The sequence below is a fragment of the Garra rufa genome, chromosome 6 (assembly GCF_049309525.1).
Source record: "Garra rufa chromosome 6, GarRuf1.0, whole genome shotgun sequence".
Classification (NCBI taxonomy): domain Eukaryota; kingdom Metazoa; phylum Chordata; class Actinopteri; order Cypriniformes; family Cyprinidae; genus Garra; species Garra rufa.
The window spans coordinates 738,596-757,930 of NC_133366.1; the positions used below are offsets into that span (position 1 = coordinate 738,596).

The following is a 19,335-nucleotide window of genomic DNA, read 5'->3' on the forward strand; positions in this document are numbered from 1 at the left end:
CATGCTGTTGTTTTGTGTCATTGGGTGGTCAGTTTTTTTCAGGATTTCAAACTGGTTTAATTCACATTAATTGTAGTGCATTAAGGTGTTAATTTTGACAGGCTTAATTGTACCCTTATATTATTGGTATTATAGTACAATAACACTTAAGTGAACTCTTTTACCAAAACAACAATCATCAACTACTATGAATGTAAAATAGACTGAGACTCCACTGTTTCTATTTGAATGAAATCAGCCTGAAATGGAATCAGCACTTTGCTTATCCAAAATGTTAGTAAAATTTGTAAAACGAAACAAAAAGGATAAACAAAAATCATTGAGGGATAATATTAATAAATAGAGACAACAAGTCTTTGGACTGACTCATTCATTCTCAGTCCAGTTATATAATAATTATATGAGTTATGAGTTAAATTAATCCTTCCTCAATTAGTTTCTTATCATCAGATCATTTTCTGATACTGCCCCAGATATCTGATATCTCACGGTTGGCAATATATTATAACATTAGCTAGATTTAGATTGAAGTTGTTGTCTTCTGTGTAAAAAATAACTTTCCTGGGTTTATATTTTTGTATTAATGGTACTGAAAACATCTTATCATTATTTACCTTAGCCTACCTTTGGAGTCTTTGCTAGGCTATTATATTGCAATATCATTTTGACTCAATTAGCTAGTTAGAGATTAGAGTTTGTTGATATAAAGTTCTAGATAGTGTTTTTTTTTTATGTACAAATACTGCTGTGTATAATAATCTGCGTTGGTAAAATAACATTCTATTCTGTAAATGAATCGTGTCAGTCTTTAACAGCTTCGAACTTAGCTTAGAGCTTAGAGGATATTTTCTGCTTCACTTGCCTTCATGATACTTTGGAAAGCCGAAGGATAATTTCTGCAAAACCTCTGCAGAGAAAATATGCAATTTTTTATCTGTTAGAGATATACAATATTGACTTCAGCTTTAATTGTGTAAAAGTGATTTTAGTTTTATTGTATTTGTAATAAAATAATTTTCTTTCATTTTTAATGAAGTGCAATATTTTTTTTCTTCTTTTTTTAAAATTAACATGTTTATTATTACATTTTAAGGTATAAACCTGTTTATTATAACATGAAATTCCTTTAGGGACAATATCAACAAAAGAAAGACAATACAGACTTTGGACTTATTCTCAGGACAATCATATATGAACTATTTATGAGTTAATTGGGTTGTAATAATCATTTAAGCACTCCCTGCTCGATTAGTTTCTCATTATCAGATCATTTACTGATACCACAATTCTGTTTTGAGAGATTCATATTGTGCTTTATTTAAGAAACCACTTGCCTACACACATGAGTACATTTCATAAATGCATTTCATATTTATGTAGTACATTTGTTGATTCCTCAGTGAACATGTTTCTGACATCACTTTACTCTTGCCTTTAAATTTATAAGCTTTATTAGTAGCAGTAATGTGACCTGCCTTTAGATATATACATTGTGAATTACTAATTAATTGATTCAGAGGATAAGACAAAACAGCTCCACCCCACTAAAAAAAAAAAAAAATACACAAGGCAGATGATAAACTAATCACTAAAAAAAATATATTACTGTTCTTAACCTCCAACACACAAACAAATGACAGTTGAACGTCACACAGTTACAAATCATGCTCTCTTAATGTGCATTATGTCAAAGTATGACATAAACAATTATATCAGTGCAATAACACCAACAATAAAGCAATATATCAATAATTCTCATTTTCCATTGGAACTGCAGGGCATGACTTAACAACTTGCAGGTTTTAGTTAAACATATTTGTGAAATACAAGCCATTCAGTTTGTGTGTGTGTGTGTGTGTGTGTGTGTGTGTGTGTGTGTGTGTGTGTGTGTGTGTGTGTGTGTGTGTGTGTGTGTGTGTGTGTGTGTGTGTGTGTGTGTGTGTGTGTGTGTGTGTGTGTGTGTGTGTGTGTGTGTGTGTGTGTGTGTGTGTGTGTGACCTGGTATTCATCACGTTATGGGGACCAAATATCCCCACAAGTATAGGAATACCAGTAAATTTTGACCTTGTGGGGACATTTCTCAGGTCCCCATGAGGAAACAGGCTTATAAATCATGCACAATGAGTTTTTTTGAGGAAGTAAAAGTTTTCACAATCTCCTGTGAGGGCTAGGTTTAGGTGTAGGGTAGGGTTAGGGCGATAGAAAATATGGTTTGTACAGTATAAAAACCATTACGCCTATGGAATGTCCCCATAAAACATGTAAACCAGTGTGTGTGTGTGTGTGTGTGTGTGTGTGTGTGTGTGTGTGTGTGTGTGTGTGTGTGTGTGTGTGTGTGTGTTTTCTAGTTAGCTTAACTTAAATTGTTAAAGAAGTGCCAACTTAACTAACTGCATAGCAAAATCCCCAGTGTTAAATTATTACAGATCAATGTAATATAATTACACACACATTAAGTAAATGTTTTACAATTGACAGCCCTATTTTAGAGGTCAACAACAGCTGAAGATGAAATGGATAACTGGTCAGATTCTCACATGTTTAAGAGAACGAGCAGAAGCATTGGACTGACATTCCCAATCTGTAGGACGAAAATAGTCTTTCCCTGGCTCCAGCATGTATTCTGCTTCATTGTAGTTCGGACCCTCATAGAGCTTCCAGAAACCTCTGTGCACCTTACAGGAGTAGACTTCTGTTATACCACAGTCATCCAATGAAGGACAATCTCCTGAGATCAAGCACTCATTGCCTCTGAACTCTTCCTGATCATAGACCAGGATCTTACACTTGAAGAGAGAGAAAAGAAAGATAAAAAGAGGATTTTTGTTTTTTATAAGCAGATATTGTGCAGACTTGGAGCCATCAAAACATTTTGATTACATACAATGTCATTGTACAGTGCATGTGTGATGTATGTATACAACCATCGAGACACACCTTGTCATGGCACCACCAATCAAAGCACTTCTTAGCGTCCTTCTCCTCCTCATCAGAGTTTTTTGTGTAGTAAATTCGAACAACATATTCAGTAAACTCTTCCGGCAGCAGACTGGATACCTGAAACAAACGTGAAATCAAACTTAATATGCTGATCCGACATCGCTGAGCTAGGGAACTTGCTTTTGACTTATTGTACTTTTGTTATTTTGTGATTGACTGTAAAATACTGTAAAAACACTGTGTAATTTCGGTTAAAGGATCAATTGAGTTTGACTCAACTACAAATATGAGATCGTTTAAAATTGACAGATAACCAAAAAACCTCCGACATCTCCGGACCTCGTCTAAACAGGGCCATTAGAATCGTCCCAACCCTCCACACATTACTGACCTGATCCACCTCTTAAGGAAAGGGCAAGCATGAGGACCTTACGTATGCACGTTAAATCGCTTGAGCAGTAAAGTGTTTCGAGTACCTCATATTTTTTTATTTTAAATGCTTCAGTGGCATTCCTCTTCCTGTAGAAATAGACCTTGTCGATTGGATTTTTGCCTGTGCTGTAAGTGCAATGCAGCTGAATCACCTGTGTGATGGGGAATTTATAATTATATTTATAATATAATTACATTCACTTAAATGTGTTGAGATAAAACATAAAAGATCCAAATGGAAAGTCAGTGGTGAACATAACATACATCAACACTGAAATCCTTCTTATCCAAGAATACAGTTGGGTGAAGTTTATTCCAATCATCCACTGCTTCATTCCAGTCATTCTAGAAATAGGGATTGAAGACAAACAAATGAGAACAATTTGTACACAAGAGCACTTGTGCTTTGACAATAAATGAAACTGAAAAGTCACTGGTTTGTTTAGCCATTGTATTTGAACTTTTTCTTTTTTTTTTATATAAATGAAATGGCACATTTCCAAATGACAGATGAGATGCAAGAGATGAATTGTTGGCAGAGATATGAAATAAGAAACTGTATGGAAGTGATATAAATCTGTAATGTGATCAAAACGTAAATAATAATAAATAATCAACTAGCCAAGCACACTTTATAAGTTAAATCAAAGGTGTGATTAATAGGAGTTTGATATGGGATTCAATTTTGTTTTTATTAATTCCTTCTTTTCTCTTTTGTCATCTAGACAGTGTATTATTTCTAACAGTACAGTTTAGTTTATCAAGGCAAATATTTGTTGTGTGATTCATGCTGTAAATATATTCACTATAATTCTATTCACACTAATGAATTACTCAGAATAATAAAAAACAGGAACAGGAACAAATGGGAAAGTCAAAGGAGATGATAAATCAGTTAAATCTGTCATTACAGTACCCTCCATGTTTTGGGAAAAAGCCAAGTTTGTTAATAATATAACTGTGGATGGCAAATTAATTTGAAAAAAAGAAAAAAGAATTGGGAAGTGCAAAAGAACATTTTAGCCGCCCAAGTTCAAGCAATTGCCTCACAACATTTTATCCAGTGCTTGATCTACCGCAAAGGTAGGTTTTTGTATTTTATTTAGGGATACTGCTAGTCTATTTTACATAATTTTTAAATTAAATTCTAAAATATACATGACTTGTCTGTGTCTTTTTGTCTAAACAATGTAATTTTGATCCAGTGTGATTTATAGTCATTTGCAACTTATTTCCCAGAAAACACAGTATGTTACCAAAAAATGTTTTAGGAGAAACATTACATATGAGATTTTATAGCTCAATTAAGCTACGAAACATCCTACTGCCAAAATGAACAAAACATGGTCTTTGACAGAAGTTCTCTTCTACCTGTAGGGCCTTTTTGTGTGCATCTTTGTCTTTTATTCCCAGTCTGGTCTCTCCCACACACTTTGGCAGGCATCTCTTGACAACATCCTCTAGTTTCGTTCTGGCACCTTGCAGCCTGACATCAGTGGAGTACAAGATCTCCTCAAAGATGTGATCTGATGGAAAGAAGAAGAGTTTTGGTTGAAATGTATTCTTTGTCTCAATAAATGAAACTTCCCTTAACCCTTAAATGCATACTTCAGGTCTTTAGCGACCCCGAATGTCATTCACTACCCTCTCCCTCCTTCACTTTTTCAAGTTTGACATCAACTTTCATAGCATTTCTCAATCTATTATTTATAAACAATATAAAACATAAATAAATAACAAAAAAAAAAAAAAAGAATATCATCAGCAGAAAACGTAACTGGTTTAAATGGCTCTACTGCAGAGCAATTACTGTACGCAATAAAATATAAATGTCACTGTTATTTGATGGTGGATGTAAGCTGCCAGCAATCAAAATATTGACTTTGAAGCCATTGAAAATGATAGTTTTGAGAATAAGGTTGAGATGGCGAATATGAGCCAGATGCTGAATGTACTGTGGAAGTGTGCTCTGAGGATGACGGCGATCGTAAAATCATCTGCTCAAATTGAACCCTCCTAAGTTTCAAAAGGTAACGAAATATGCTTTATTTTATTCTTCTGTAATTGTTCTTAAAATATCAAGAGATATTTTGCTGTTGCAGAAGTTAGAGATCCATCCATGCTGGATATATAAGTATGGGTCGCTAAAGACCCGAATAGGTAATAATGACTGGCAAAACATTCATGCATTTAAAGGATAACTGTTGCCAAAATGCAACCTGGGCTGTTTTTTTTTTTTTTACTGTAAACGAGTAAAACTTATATCTAAAAGCATAATTACGACAAACGAGCCGTTTTTGAGATTGACCGTGATTTAGTTTTGTGATCAGTGGCTGGTGAATGGTAGAACTAGGGGCATATCTTTAAGCGCATCAAAATCGATATTTTTACAACACTAAGAGCTCGACACACCATGAAACTTTGCTCGAAGTATCGTCTGGGTCTCTACACATGAACTCGAGGATTGAGAACATTGTTTGTGAACACAGAGTTTACTAAAAAGAACGTTTTTGAACAACTCACTTTCACTGTTTGAGTTTGGTCTTGCCAGTCAAGAGGTGTCCATCTCTGAATGCGACATAATACTGAGGAGAGTAAAGATGGATAGCTCCTAAAGCATATTTCCATATAAATGCACGGCTAATTTGTTGTTTTGTCGCAAGTGAAAAACAATATTAACCTTCTAGTTGTAAAGAGAGCCTCATATAAGAAACATTAATATATAAGAATCTCACATTCGGAGATCGATATCTCTTGACTGGCAAGACGGAGACTCAAACAGTTAAAGTGAGTTGTTTCGAAAACGTTCTTTTTAGTAAACTCTGTGTACACGAACAATGTTCTCAATGCTGGAGTTCATGTGTAGAGACCCAGACGATACTTCCAGCAAAGTTTCATGGTGTGTCGAGTTTTCTTAGTATTGTAAAAATATTGATTTTTGATGTGCTCAAAAATATGCCCCTAGTTCTACCATTCACCGGCCACTGACCACAAAACTAAATCACGTTCAATCTCAAAAACGGCTCGTTTGTCGTAATTATGCTTTTAGATATATGTTTTACTCGTTTACAGTAAAAAAACAGCCCAGGTTGCATTTTGCCAATAGTTATCCTTTAAGTGTTCAAAAAGTCTTCTCTAAAAAGCAGAAAATGAGCAGAAATCAAAACCTGTCAGTTTGACAAACTCTTTCATCTCTCTGAGCGTTGAGCTCCCATCATCCTCGTGAGAGTCTTGTGAGGCTCCTGTAATCCTTTGGATCTTTCTCTCGATATCATCTTGTAATTTTGATACAGCAATTGGTGAGATCTTGGGAAGTGTGTCTTTAGCTTCTAGGAGGGCATCAATGATTCTAAAGAACAAATAGAAAATATGAACCAGTAAATGCTTAACAAGCAACACATGAAGATTTTCAAAGCTCAGTAAAAACACAAAAATATATACTTTTCTTCAATGATGTTGACAATCTTGTGCTCGTAGGCCTGACTGTACAGAATATACCTGGTTTGAAACATGTCATAAACATTATCAGCCACCTGTGAGAGAAACAGAGAAACATTGACCAGTTCGAGACAACACAAATGACATTAACTTTATTACTCTAATTGCAATTATCTGGATCGGCTTTTAAACTTATATCTCCTAAGAAAATTCCTTACAGGATCCAATAATTAATCACTTACAAATCACTTACTTTTACAGGTGATACAATGTTTTGTCATATAGTATAGAGTCAACATTTTGTGGTATATACTGATGTTATCAAACCAGCTTAGTAGTATGTGATAACGGATCTTGTGTATGAGACACCTTGTCTCTGTAACAAATGTGATTCCTCCCGTTCACTTTACAGACTCGAGCAAACTTTAGCATGTGCTGATGGTCAAAGCTGTTCGAGATGCCGAGGTGATGACAGTCTCTGTAAATGAGAACATGAGTGTGTTCAGTAACGAATTGGTTTATGCTGTTCTAATATGCCAAACAGTTTTGACTGTGGTGTGGTTTGGATGCAGAACAGTAGTCTTTGGCTACTGATGCCATTGTAGAAATGCTCCATTAAGCAATTATTAATCTTCCACAAGTCAAAGTGTAATACCAAGATAAAATGAAGAGTACTCAGCTAAATGTGATCTGAACATGCCAGTACTATTTCTTACCGTGCAAAGTAGTCCCATCTGTGCACATCAATCCCGTTCCATTTATTTATCACAATCTCATACAGGAAAGCCTTGTCCTCAGTCCTGCCCTTTGCTGGCCACTGGAAAAAATAAAATACTTTCAATACAACTTCAACAGTGTATAACTCACTTGATAGGATTTTGTACCTTTGGATCTGCAGTATCAACTCCCTCAATTAACTCTTTAATGAAGAGGAGATCATTTTCATTCAGTTTCTGTTTTAGTTCATCATTCTTCTCAACAATATCCAGAAACATCCAGAAAGAGGCCGCCTTACAAAACAAAAATAAAACACACACAAAAAAAAATAGTAATGTACAATGTAAACTGTGCATATTCATCGATATATAACAGGATTCATGACCCCCTTTGATCCTTCACAAGGTTTGGCTTTGAGGGATTGGGATATCAGACAAGGTCTTCCCTCCGGGTTGTTCAATTCACCTTACATCTTCCTCAGGTTTGGCTCTGCCACTGGTTTTACATGGTTGTGTTTGATTACGTGTGTGTGGATCATTAAATACTGTCAACTGTCTTTGATCTTCATCTTAGTGTGTTTGCTCAACCCAAATCTGACATTGTCATAGAACATCATTGTACAATATACTATCCACATTAGGTTAAATGTACTAGTAACACTTGCTCATATTTTTTATTTTTTTTGTACAGTGTTCAGCATCTCTGTTGATCACAATAGTCCCTCAACCAATCGTGTCATTGGTTAGCACTGCTGTAAACTCATCTGGTGTTTTGTTGAGCTCTTTTTTTCATGTATCATCTTGCTGCAAATCACACCTCATATCATGATGGGCTTTTTGTAAGGAAATTTAAATGTTTTTTTTTCATATGGTTGTGTATATTGTTGTGTTGGTGCTTACCTTCCACTTTTCACCTAACAAAGAGAACAAAAAGTGGTTAAGCATAACATGTCTTATCTCGTTTATGAATTAAAACTCGTCACAATCTGAAAGTCTATTTTCTGACACACAGAGAGACATAGCCTTACAAACTGCTGGATCTAATTACTTTTCATCTCTTTTAGAAGATAACAAATATAACCCCAGGTTCTCTGCTATAGGGGAGGAAGAATTGTAAAATATATATTATCTGATCCAGCAACATGTATGTTAGACTTTGTACCATCTAAACTATTAAAAGAGTTGCTTCCAGAGTCATATATACTCTTGTGAATATTAGTAATTTGTCATTGTCATCTGGAAATGTCATTTAAAAAAACCTTCAAACTTACTGTTATTAAGCCTCTCATTACAAAAAAAATAATAATAATAATAATAATAAATAAATAAACACACACAGCTTGATCCTAAAGAATTGGTTAATTACAGACTCAATTTTGGACAATTAGACAATTACGACCTCAAATTTAAATACTAGAAAAGGCATTATCTTCACACTTACATTGTAAACCCCCCCCCCCCCCACTGCAATTAAATAAGCTAATATAAGCTCATTTGTTTTCACACTTGTCTTTGTCTACTGCACAGACATGTGCTTGTCCTCATCCCATCCCCAACTCCTCCTTATACAGGCACATGATCACTTAGCATCTTGTCCACGGAAATCATCCATCAGCTAATCATTGTCCCATTTACAGAGCTATATCACTTCTCTGTGGAATTTTATATCTGTTCCATACCAAAAAAAAAAAAAAAATCTGGCGACTGCATTCGGCTTCAGAGGTTTCAAACCTCAGAGGGGTTTGCTTGTGGAATCCTTGGAAAAGCTCAGAATCTGAAACCTTGCCTCCAAAAATAATGTTCAGGACCTCTACAATAATCACAATCAAACTGAATGGTCTATGAACTATATTCCTTCTTAGTGAAAAATGTTTTTTTGCTATATATATATATATATATATATATATATATATATATATATATATATATAAAACCGAGGACAAGATATTCCCAAGTTAATAATTTCTGGAAGTGTTCCCAAAATATTGTTAAGTTGGCGCACACACACACACACACACACACACACACACACACACACACACACACACACACACTCCTTACTTCTGAATTCTTCTGACTGAGTCTGTTGTTGTCCATTTCTACTTGCCTCTGGAAAACATCAGATAAAAGCAACCATCAAGACAAACTTCATTGCCTGTCAACATAATATCTGTCAAATAACTACTACTGGCTAAAAGGCACTCTTCGTTTTTAGCAAATTGGCAATAACCTTCATAAACTTACATATACACATGAGCTAAAATGACACTATTAAATAATGAATGCCTAACCAAACACCCAAATGACGACAAACATTGACATCAGTCAAATGAGAAGTTCAGGCACTTACCTTGTTTCAGGGCTTCACGATGTAATTTCTCATAAAGATGAGAGAATGGACCATGACCTCAAATATTAAAAAAGGTATATAAGATATTATCATATTTTACACTGTGTTCTATAATTAAATACATGAATCACATTTTATGTAATGGAAAAAAATCTGATATAAAACTTGTAAAATGGTTTCAGTCTTAGGTGAGTCCATTAGCAAACCAAAAACACATGCTTACGATAACTTTTTTTTCCCATGTTAAAATGTGCGTATAAATGTTGTCAGCAATCACCTAAATTGTAGCACAAAGCAGCAATTTGGACACACAGGACATCTTTTTCATCAGCGAGATCCTGCTTTGTCGTTTGAAGAGCCTTCTGTTGTTCCTCTTGTAGAACCTTGATCATACTTCCAGCTAAATACGCCATACTTCCACATACGAAAAAGACATTAAAACAAAAGACAGGATAAATCTAGCTTATGCATTATTTGATAATCTGATTCATTGCTTCCAGACTAAGCTTTGTGGTAGCACCAGAATGATTAGATTATTTTAATCATAATTACCTGTGAACCAACCTTAGTTTATACAGTTAAAAAAAAAACTATTTTCATTTTGCCGTTTTAAACTGTCAGATCAAGTTAGATAGAGCTCCTTAAGGTACTATACAGGTGCATATATTACATAACATTAATAACTCCGCAAAAGCCCTTACCCAAGTGAGTGTTCGAAGCGAGTGTGGGTGGCGCCCGGATACACCAGATGCGTTCCTCCCAGCTGTTTGATGTGTCTGAGTCTTTGAAACTGAGGAGTGTCAATGATTTTCACCAGCAGGGGGTGCAACTCAATGTGACCATGAATGGGGTCATTGAAAACCTACAGGATACAAATGGCAAATATTAATTCATTAAATGTTTATTGCCCTAGTAGATTTGAATTGAGGCCCCAACTCTCAGTTTTTCATCATTATCAGGTTCATTATTCAATTAATTTACAATTAATTGAACAGCGCAAGAGATGTTTTGCATGATTCTATTTGATTTTGTAATGATTAATTGTTTTCTTATTAGGGTTTAGAATGCATCATGGTTGCCACAACACACAAATGCCACACATTTAGTTTCTCTCGCTTGCATTTAAAGGTGACATTTTTATTTTTACCTTGCCTGAGGAGGATTGATTGTTTTGTGATGGCTCTTCAACTGTCTCCTCTTCTACTCCTATAAAAAAACAGGTTAAAAATAAAAGTTAAATTAGTTTCAGTATCATCACATACACTGATCTCACGGTTGTTTCGAAACTTAAGCGCAAGATGTTCTACTATAGTATGTGTTATCAAAAATAGCAGTGTATACATTTGAAAACAAGCAACTACGACAGATTAGATAAATTGTAGTAGTATATTTTATATAGTTCATGTTTGTGTATGGGGCTATGGGGCTGTTTTACAATTTTCTTGAGAAAATTGAAATACATTGCACATCTTCATCACAACAGTAATGGCTCCTGTTAACCACTGAACAAGCAGACAGAAAGTTTAGATTTGCATGTCACTCATGTAAAGTTAAGCAAACTGGGCTTTTTAGTCAAGCCACTCTTGCACCTTGGCACTTGGCACAATGTATGTATTTAATTGATAATTCAGCATGTTTTCAAATGTGTTCTTCAGCTCTATGATGGAGATTCAGTGCCACAAGAAAATATGGAAATAGGCTTAAATAATAAAATAAGTAGATAATACAAATGCATGGAAATGCAAAATACCTGAATCAATGAACTTATTGTTCTTGCACCACTCATGAAAGCTTTCCTCTGCTTTCTGCTGGACCTTCTGATAACTGCCATCAGTTTTAATGTAGTACACTCTCACAAGATATTCATGAAACCTTGATGGCTTGAGACTGGAGACCTGCAACAGCAAGAGAAACCAAACACAACCTGTAAACCAGCCTTTCTCAAGCCAGGAGTATGGTTTATCAATGGTGTGGGCTCAGATTGCTTTATTTCTTTAAAAGGAGAAGTTCATTGTGTCTGTAGTAGACATTCAATTAAACAGATATTATAGAGGTTTATAGTCATGCAAAATAGATCAGGATTCAATCACATAATCAAGATAATTCTATAAATAGTAGAAATAAGTAACATTAAGATTTCTTACCTGGTATTTATCCATCTTGAACGCTTTGTTTGGCTCATTCTTACTGTAGAAATGTACATTATCAATGGGCTCTTTACCGACTTCTCCAAAACCCATGTCAAGAACCTAAATAAGAAGAAATTGCAGATAGCATAGAAAAATGAACTGTGAAAATGAAGAGCTACATAATGATGAGTGAAATTTTTTTTTACTGCTGAAACGTACATAAATGTCAAAGTCCTCAGCATTCAGAGGTTTGTTATCTTGGATCATTTCCCGCCATTGTTTTTGTAGTTCTTCCTGAAGGTTTGGAAGAATAAATCAGTTAAATATTACGCTCAATAAAAATAATAAGGCAAGAGATATTTATGGCTTTTAAAATCTTCAATGTCATGCTGTGTTTTACAATCTAACAAAATACAAATCTGATAAAACTCAATTTGTATGTGATCACATAAAAACATGCATACTGTTATGAAACAAGTTAAGTAAAAGTTTAGTTAAGTAAAAGTCAAGGTTTGTTCCTGAGAAATCCATAATTGTGACAATTCTGCACTATAAATGTTTGACCTCAGTGTGACATTTAATACCTGATACACTTGAATCCTGGAGGCATTATCAGGCTGCTCTTTTTCAAATCTGGCCCTCAGTTTTTCCTAAAGGATTCAGAATTATATATAATTTCACAGCTTTACTATTCTTGTGTGATCTGACTTACATTTTCACAGCGGATCATTCACATATTCATTTGTCACGGGTGCACAGCTAATACATAATGTAGAGGGGTGCTTACCGTCAGCATTAAATGAGAAATGGGACAGTCTTAATGACAGACATTCACAAGTGAAGCCACATCAATGGTAATATTTGTGAAGTAACTGTCATAATAAGCACTTTATTATCTTGTTCCTGCCAAGCAAATTATTATGCAGACTTAAAGGCCATTGATGTGTTAACTTTCACACAATCTAAATGCGTTTTATTGCACCAGTAAAATACCTTTAATTTGTCTTCATTCAGTCGGGCCTCTCCCACAAACTTTGGCAGCCGTCTGTTAACAATGTCCTGCAGAATGCTTCGGGCTTCATCCAGATGTGGATTTGAGTCTGACTGGTTCAGGATCTGATCAAAGATGTGATCTTTGAAATGAGAGGGGAATTGTCAAAACGTAACGTATCATAAACTTTTTTTTAAAGAAACATTTATCTTAATTTCTACCCACGCTGAAGCTGACCTGTGAGTTTGGTGTACTCTAGTATGTCGTCTATGGCATCAGAGATCTTGCGTTCTGGAATCAGTATGTCATCAGCTAGTACAAGAGCATCCTTAATCCTAATGTACAAAGAGACACAAACACACCTGTAAAATCTGGAGAAATGTCATAATGCAGGCAGAGGAAAGAACAAAATAAATAAATGTGCTCTTTCACCCAAAACCTACTTGATGTCAATGATGTAGCCAATCTTGTGCTGAAGGGCCTGACGATGAAGAGTGTATCTGGTGTGAAACATCCCATAAACGTCATCAGCCACCTGTGAGAAAAAAAAAATAGACTAGATCACCAACTGAAATGCAAACACATATTAATCAAAGAATAGTGCATTAAGACGTCAATAAAAACAACTACAACAAGCACTTTCATTCAAGGTTGTAACTATACATGACAAGAGGCAGAGTGTTTGTTTAACATAACAGTTTTTGATCCATTACATATTATACAATGACCAAAATTATATACGCAACATCTTTGTTTTTGCCCCCAATTTGTCATGAGCTAAACTCAAAGATCTGAGACTTTTCTATGCACACAAAAAGGCCTATTTCTCTTAAATACCGTTCACGAATCTGTCTAAACCTGTGTTAGTGAGCACTTCTCCTTTGCCGAGATAATCCATCCACCTCACAGGTGTGACATATCAAGATGCTGATTAGACAGCATGATTACTGCACAGGTGTGTCTTAGGCTGGCCACAATAAAAGGCCAATCTTAAATGTGCTGTTTAATCCTGAGAACAATGCCACAGATGCCGCATGTTTTGAGGGAGCGTTCAATTGTCATGCTGACTTGCAGGAATGTTCACTAGAGCTGTTGCCCATGAATTGAATGTTCTTTTCTGTACCATAAGCCATCTCCAAAGGCATTTCAGAGAATTAGGTAGTACATCCAACCGGCCTCACAATCACGTGTAACCACACCAGCCCAGGACCTCCACATCCAGCATCTTCACCTCCAAGATCGGCTGAGACCAGCCTCCTGGACAGCTGCTGCAACAATCGGTTTGCATAACCAAAGAATTTCTGCACAAACCGTCTCAGGGAAGCTCATCTGCATGCTGGTCGTCCTCGACGGGGTCTCCACCTGACTGCAGTTCGTTGTCGAAACCGATTTGAGTGAGCAAATCCCCACATTTGATGGTGTCTGGCACTTAGGAGAGGTGTTCTCTTCACGAATGAATCCCGGTTTTTACTGTACAGGCCAGATGGCAGACAGCATGTATGGCGTGTTATGGGTGAGCGGATTGCTGAAGTCAGCGTTGTGGATGGAGTGGCCCATGGAGGCGGTGGTGTTATGGCATGGGCAGGCGTATGTTATAAACAACAAACACAGGTGTATTTTATTGTTGGCATTTTGAATGCACAGAGATAGTGTGGCGAGATCCTGAGTCCCATTGTTGTGCTATATTCATCCATGTCTATCACCTCATGTTGCAGCATGATAATGCATGGCCCCATGTTGCTAGGATCTGTACACAATTCCTGGAAGCTGAAAACATCCCAGTTCATCCCACTTTCATGGCCAGCATACTCACAGGACATGTCACCCATTGAGCATGTTTGGGATGCTCTGGATTGGTGTATATGACAGCATGTTCCAGTTCCTGCCAATATCCAGCAACTTCGTACAGCCATTGAAGAGGAGTGGACCAAAATTCCACATAAAAAAAATTGTAGTGCAAAGTGTTGCTCCTAGTGACAAAATTCTAAGAAAATTCTTAGAAATGTGGGTGTTTGCTTTTAACATTAAAGAAAAGATTATAGTAAAGAAAAAAGTAATTCAGAAAGCATCTTAACCCTTAAAAGAGGTCCAAAATTGTTAGGACTTTTAAGAGGTTTAAGAGTTTCGTTAGCAGTGGAGAAAATTGACAGAACATGAGGAGAGCAAAGAAATATTTTGCACACAATGCATGACAGTGAGTTAATAAGATGCCTCACTTGAGATTGTGCAGGGATAATGTTTGTGAACGATTTTATTAGAGACAAGCAGAAATGCCACTGTGCAAGAAATAGAATAATCACTTATTACATTAATATATTTGGCAACTGGAAACAATGCAGCGGTGATGATTTGGGTCAGTTTACAACCTTCTATAAGCAAAGAGATCACACAAAAATATCAAAGTGAAGGCTTATACTAGACCCTACACTTAAAATTGCTGTTTTATTTCCTTCTTGGACAACCAACCAATCACAGTCTTCAAAAGGCGGTGTCATAGTTAGCAACGGGGTCAACCCGCCTCCACACTAAGATAAATGTTTTTGTCTTTTCTTCGCTCAGACTTGCTCTTAGATTGGTTCTGAATCACTCTTTAGCTAAGACTCCTACGTAGGAATTTTGAAGCTAAATTAGGAGCTTTCTAAAAGGATTCTTAGAAGCTTTAAGAATACGGGCCCTGATCAACTCTATGCAATGAATTATGGATGGATTATCTTGGCAAAAGGAGAAGTGCTCACTAACACAGATTTAGACAGATTTGTGAACAATATTTGTCAGAAATAAGCCTTTTGTGTACATAGAAAAAGTCTTAGATCTTTAAATTCAGCTCATGAAAAATAGGGGCAAAAAAAAAAGTTGTGTTTTGATCATGCACACAAAGTGATGGGTGTAAATGAAGAGATTTACCTTGTCTCTGAAGCAGATATGATTCCTCCCATCTACTTTACAGACCCGAGCTGATTTCAGCAGACGCTGATGATTAAACCCATTTGGGATTCCAAGATAATGACAGTCGCTGTACAAAAAGATCAAAGCAGTAAGTCAGATTTAGAGCTCATTTTTAATTGTATAATCATTTCATTTAAGAAGCACAACCCAAAATTAGTCATATCACTTTTCAGATGCTTCCCAAAAAATGGTGCCAAATGAAACACCAGTTTGGCTATAGAAACTACAGTCAATGACTGTAAGCCCCCTTTTTACACATACTTTTAAAATACTTCTTACCGAGCCAAATAGTCCCATTTATCCACGTCTATGCCGTTCAGTTTATTTGCCACAATCTCATACAGGAAGGATTTGTTTTCAGGTCTTCCCTTCGCTGTCCACTGCAAGATGGAAAATATTCTGTTCAACTTGAACAGTGATAAACACTGAATAAAAAAAACACATTCAACAAATGTTTACCTTGCTATCTGAAGATGTGCGTCCCTGTATTAATTCCTCAATAAAGACGATATCTTCATCTAGATTCAATCCATAGTCCTTCATCACTTTGTCCAGTCCATTCTTCTTTCTCATGCAGTGAAACATCTGAATAGATGCCTCCTCATGCTTCAAAAGATCAACAGGATAGTGAATTTACACAGTCATACAAGGCAAAAGCCAAATGAAGAGTTAGTGTCTATTGCTAAATATTTTTTTAATACAATATCTAGCTGAGCGACTTTGAAATCGTTATCTTTATAAGAGAATTAGGATGCTTACCTGCCATTTGCAACCTGAGAAATGAAAAGAGATTTTAGGGATTATGCAGGTAAATACATGAGTTTTCCAACTATTTCTTGAGATTGTGATAGAAATGTCAAAGCCAAATTAAACTATAAAACAATTTTAAACTGTCTGTTGTAAACTAAATATTTCAATGATCGTCATAGATCGTTTAAATAAGAAATGAAATCAAAGCATACTGAAAAGAGCTCTTCTCTAAACTGTGTTGTGATTGTATAATGACTTTAAATGGCAAGTTGTCATCAAAGGTGTGCACCCAGTGACCTTCTTAAGAGACAGATTAGAATGTTTAAAGATGTTTCGGTTTGTTTCAAAGATTACAATAAAATAATGATTTGAGATTTATAATGTATTTTGCATTTGTTTAAATAACTCTTTCTCATTACTCTACAAATTTGCCTTGCTTGTAAGGACGTTGTGGCATAGAAATGCAACTTCAACAATTTAATAAAATAAATAAAATAATATTAGTCATTCCGTACTTAAATGCGCAGCTCAGAACGAACATTAAAATGAATTAACTGAGAAAACTCAGACACTTACCAGGCCGGACATCAGGGATGAACATGCCATCAAACAAATGAGAGAATGGACCATGACCTGACAGGACCAGAAATGTAACAAGCATTTACTATATTGGACGGGTGATGAATTACTTGAGTGTATTAAGTTTAGATGTGTTCATTCGTGTTAAGAGATATACGCTTCTATGCATTACTATTATCTATTTTCATATCTGTGGCTATATAATTGTGGTCAGTCTGTTGAGTAAACTACCTATAGAGATTCTTTTTTTTTTTTTTTTTTTTGACCATATTTTCACTTCACTAAAATCCCGTTTTCATTCTAAGGAAGTTGTTCCATCGTTATATCTGACATCTGGATGTATAGCGGTATTTTTTATACTGCTTTCCTCTGTTTTTCCGGTCTCCGTTTTTACTTTCACTTTCAAAGGTGATGTCTTGATTGGCTACTTCTGTTGTCAATCATCCGAGAGGGGTGGGTCCAGCGTGCTGACGTCGGATGTTTTGCCATCGCAACCGAGTGTTATTACATCTTATTTGGATAAAACGGTTTAGAAAGACATCTCCTCCTCTTATTCTGTGTATTTTCACTAATGACTGGTTTATTACTTTTTTTTCTCACACACACATATATAAAATTATAAAAATTATTAAAATATATAAACATGTTTTTTTTTTTATGTATATTGAATAATTAAAAATGAATTTTATTTAGAAGATTTAACCTACAGGCGTGCAAGGTTAAATGTTAAAAAAAAAAAAAAGGAATTATACTGATTTGGCACGCATGTGTAACACATAGGAGAAGAAAAAAAAAACGAAAGTGTAGAAATTGTCTTATAGGCACTTAAAAAAAAGTGCTACTCACCTAAGTCATGACACAGTCCAGCGATCTGAGCGCACAAGAAATCCCGTTTGGTAATGTTGAGTTCTGGTTGATTCTCATGTAGAGTCTTGACAAGACACCCTGCTAAATAGGCCACCCTTACGCACACAAACAAGAAATATCCATTTATTTTAAGAAACAATATATTTATGTATTTATGTATTTATTAGTGTAGTACAATTATTCAAATTGCTTCACAATAAATTGAAAAACAAAGAAAGTACATTTTAGTATAGCATTTAACAATTTTTGTTTTGAGGAAACCAAAATGAGATAAAATAATGCGACTAGGAATTACCCGATTGAGTGTGCGAAGCGAGTATGAGTGGCACCAGGGTAAATCAGATATTTAGTTCCCAGCTGTTTGAGGTGTCTGAGTCTCTGAAACTGAGGAGTGTCCGTCATTTTCACCAGCAGGGGGTGTAGCTCAATGTGACCATGGACTGGGTCATTGAAGATCTACAGGACACAAAAGAGCAAATATGAATTAACTCTCCCATTCTGCTGTCAAAAAGACACAGGGGTACTGCTAGTGCTATGACAATCCTTGAGAAGTTCCTCCTGAGTGCAATTTTTGTCCATACAATGAAAGTCATTGGGGTCCAATGTTAATTCGATAGAATAAACTTTTTAGTGCACATTAAAGTTCCTGCACATTGTGTGTTATAGTGTGTTTTCCATACTGCAGTCAATATACAGCTCAAAAGAGTAGGATCATTAAGATTTTTTTTTAAGAAGTTTCTAATGCTCATCAAGGTTGTGTTCATTTAATTAAAATACAGGGGAAAAAATGTAATAGTGTAAAATGCAATGCAGTTGTGCTGCTTAATATCTTTTGTGTATACTTTTCAGGATTCTATCAATAAAAGGTTAAAAATTACAGCATTTATTTAAAATAGAATGGTTTTCTAAAAATATACACTACTCTTCAAAAGTTTGGGGTCAGTATTTTTTTTTAAAGAAAATGATGTTTTTATTCACCAAGGATGTGTTAAATTAATAAAAAAGTGATAGATTTACATTGTTAGAAAATATTTATATTTTGAATAAATGCTGATCTTTTTAACTTGTTACATATCAAAGAATCCTGGAGAAAAGAATCACAGGTTCTTAAAAAATATTTGGCAGCACAGCCGTTTCTAGTATTGATAATTCTTATAATAAATCAGTATATTAGAATGATTTCTGAAGGATCATGTG

The 19,335-nt window shown here is 35.4% G+C and overlaps 3 protein-coding genes across 4 annotated transcripts; all 3 read right to left on the reverse strand.

Annotated features, from left to right (window-relative positions):
- Positions 1-1,305: 1,305 nt before the first annotated feature.
- Positions 1,306-8,900, reverse strand: LOC141336131 (deoxynucleoside triphosphate triphosphohydrolase SAMHD1-like). Its single transcript, XM_073841658.1, has 10 exons — positions 7,695-8,900; positions 7,527-7,627; positions 7,180-7,288; positions 6,814-6,905; positions 6,540-6,721; positions 4,744-4,898; positions 3,637-3,717; positions 3,417-3,524; positions 2,938-3,057; positions 1,306-2,786 (listed from the first exon to the last, which is right to left on the reverse strand). Exons 1-10 carry the CDS (start codon positions 7,887-7,889, stop codon positions 2,526-2,528), a joined length of 1,404 nt encoding a protein of 467 aa, XP_073697759.1. The 5' UTR covers positions 7,890-8,900; the 3' UTR covers positions 1,306-2,525.
- Positions 8,901-9,073: 173 nt separating this feature from the next.
- LOC141336121 (deoxynucleoside triphosphate triphosphohydrolase SAMHD1-like) lies at positions 9,074-16,544 on the reverse strand. Of its 2 annotated transcripts, XM_073841643.1 has the most exons (15): positions 16,402-16,544; positions 16,222-16,322; positions 15,901-16,009; positions 13,440-13,531; positions 13,234-13,331; positions 12,999-13,138; positions 12,590-12,655; positions 12,225-12,299; positions 12,021-12,125; positions 11,627-11,771; positions 11,024-11,082; positions 10,578-10,738; positions 10,154-10,290; positions 9,877-9,933; positions 9,074-9,635 (listed from the first exon to the last, which is right to left on the reverse strand). In XM_073841643.1, the coding sequence occupies exons 1-15, from the start codon at positions 16,525-16,527 to the stop codon at positions 9,406-9,408; spliced, it is 1,701 nt and encodes a 566-aa protein (XP_073697744.1). In that variant the 5' UTR covers positions 16,528-16,544; the 3' UTR covers positions 9,074-9,405. The 2 variants fall into 2 exon arrangements, with proteins under 2 accessions (XP_073697744.1, XP_073697745.1); XM_073841644.1 differs by having other exon boundaries at positions 9,550-9,635; positions 9,877-10,290.
- Positions 16,545-17,242: 698 nt separating this feature from the next.
- On the reverse strand, positions 17,243-18,720 carry LOC141336263 (deoxynucleoside triphosphate triphosphohydrolase SAMHD1-like). The gene is made up of 3 exons (XM_073841819.1): positions 18,434-18,720; positions 18,118-18,233; positions 17,243-17,325 (listed from the first exon to the last, which is right to left on the reverse strand). The coding sequence occupies exons 1-3, from the start codon at positions 18,538-18,540 to the stop codon at positions 17,243-17,245; spliced, it is 306 nt and encodes a 101-aa protein (XP_073697920.1). The 5' UTR covers positions 18,541-18,720.
- Positions 18,721-19,335: the final 615 nt, after the last annotated feature.

Coding starts and splice junctions, on each gene's coding strand:
- LOC141336131 (XM_073841658.1), bottom strand. CDS start 7,889: ATGAATATGCACAGTTTACATTGTACATTACTATTTTTTTTTGTGTGT. Junction 6,722..6,813: donor GTCAACATCATTGAAGAAAA/GTATATATTTTT, acceptor TTTGTTCTTTAG/AATCATTGATGCCCTCCTAG. Junction 2,787..2,937: donor ATTGGTGGTGCCATGACAAG/GTGTGTCTCGAT, acceptor TCTCTCTTCAAG/TGTAAGATCCTGGTCTATGA.
- LOC141336121 (XM_073841643.1), bottom strand. CDS start 16,527: ATGTTTCACTGCATGAGAAAGAAGAATGGACTGGACAAAGTGATGAAG. Junction 13,532..15,900: donor ATATCTGCTTCAGAGACAAG/GTAAATCTCTTC, acceptor TTTTTCTCACAG/GTGGCTGATGACGTTTATGG. Junction 9,934..10,153: donor TGCTTTGTGCTACAATTTAG/GTGATTGCTGAC, acceptor TTAATATTTGAG/GTCATGGTCCATTCTCTCAT.
- LOC141336263 (XM_073841819.1), bottom strand. CDS start 18,540: ATGACGGACACTCCTCAGTTTCAGAGACTCAGACACCTCAAACAGCTG. Junction 18,234..18,433: donor CGCTTCGCACACTCAATCGG/GTAATTCCTAGT, acceptor TGTGTGCGTAAG/GGTGGCCTATTTAGCAGGGT. Junction 17,326..18,117: donor TGGACTGTGTCATGACTTAG/GTGAGTAGCACT, acceptor TGGTCCTGTCAG/GTCATGGTCCATTCTCTCAT.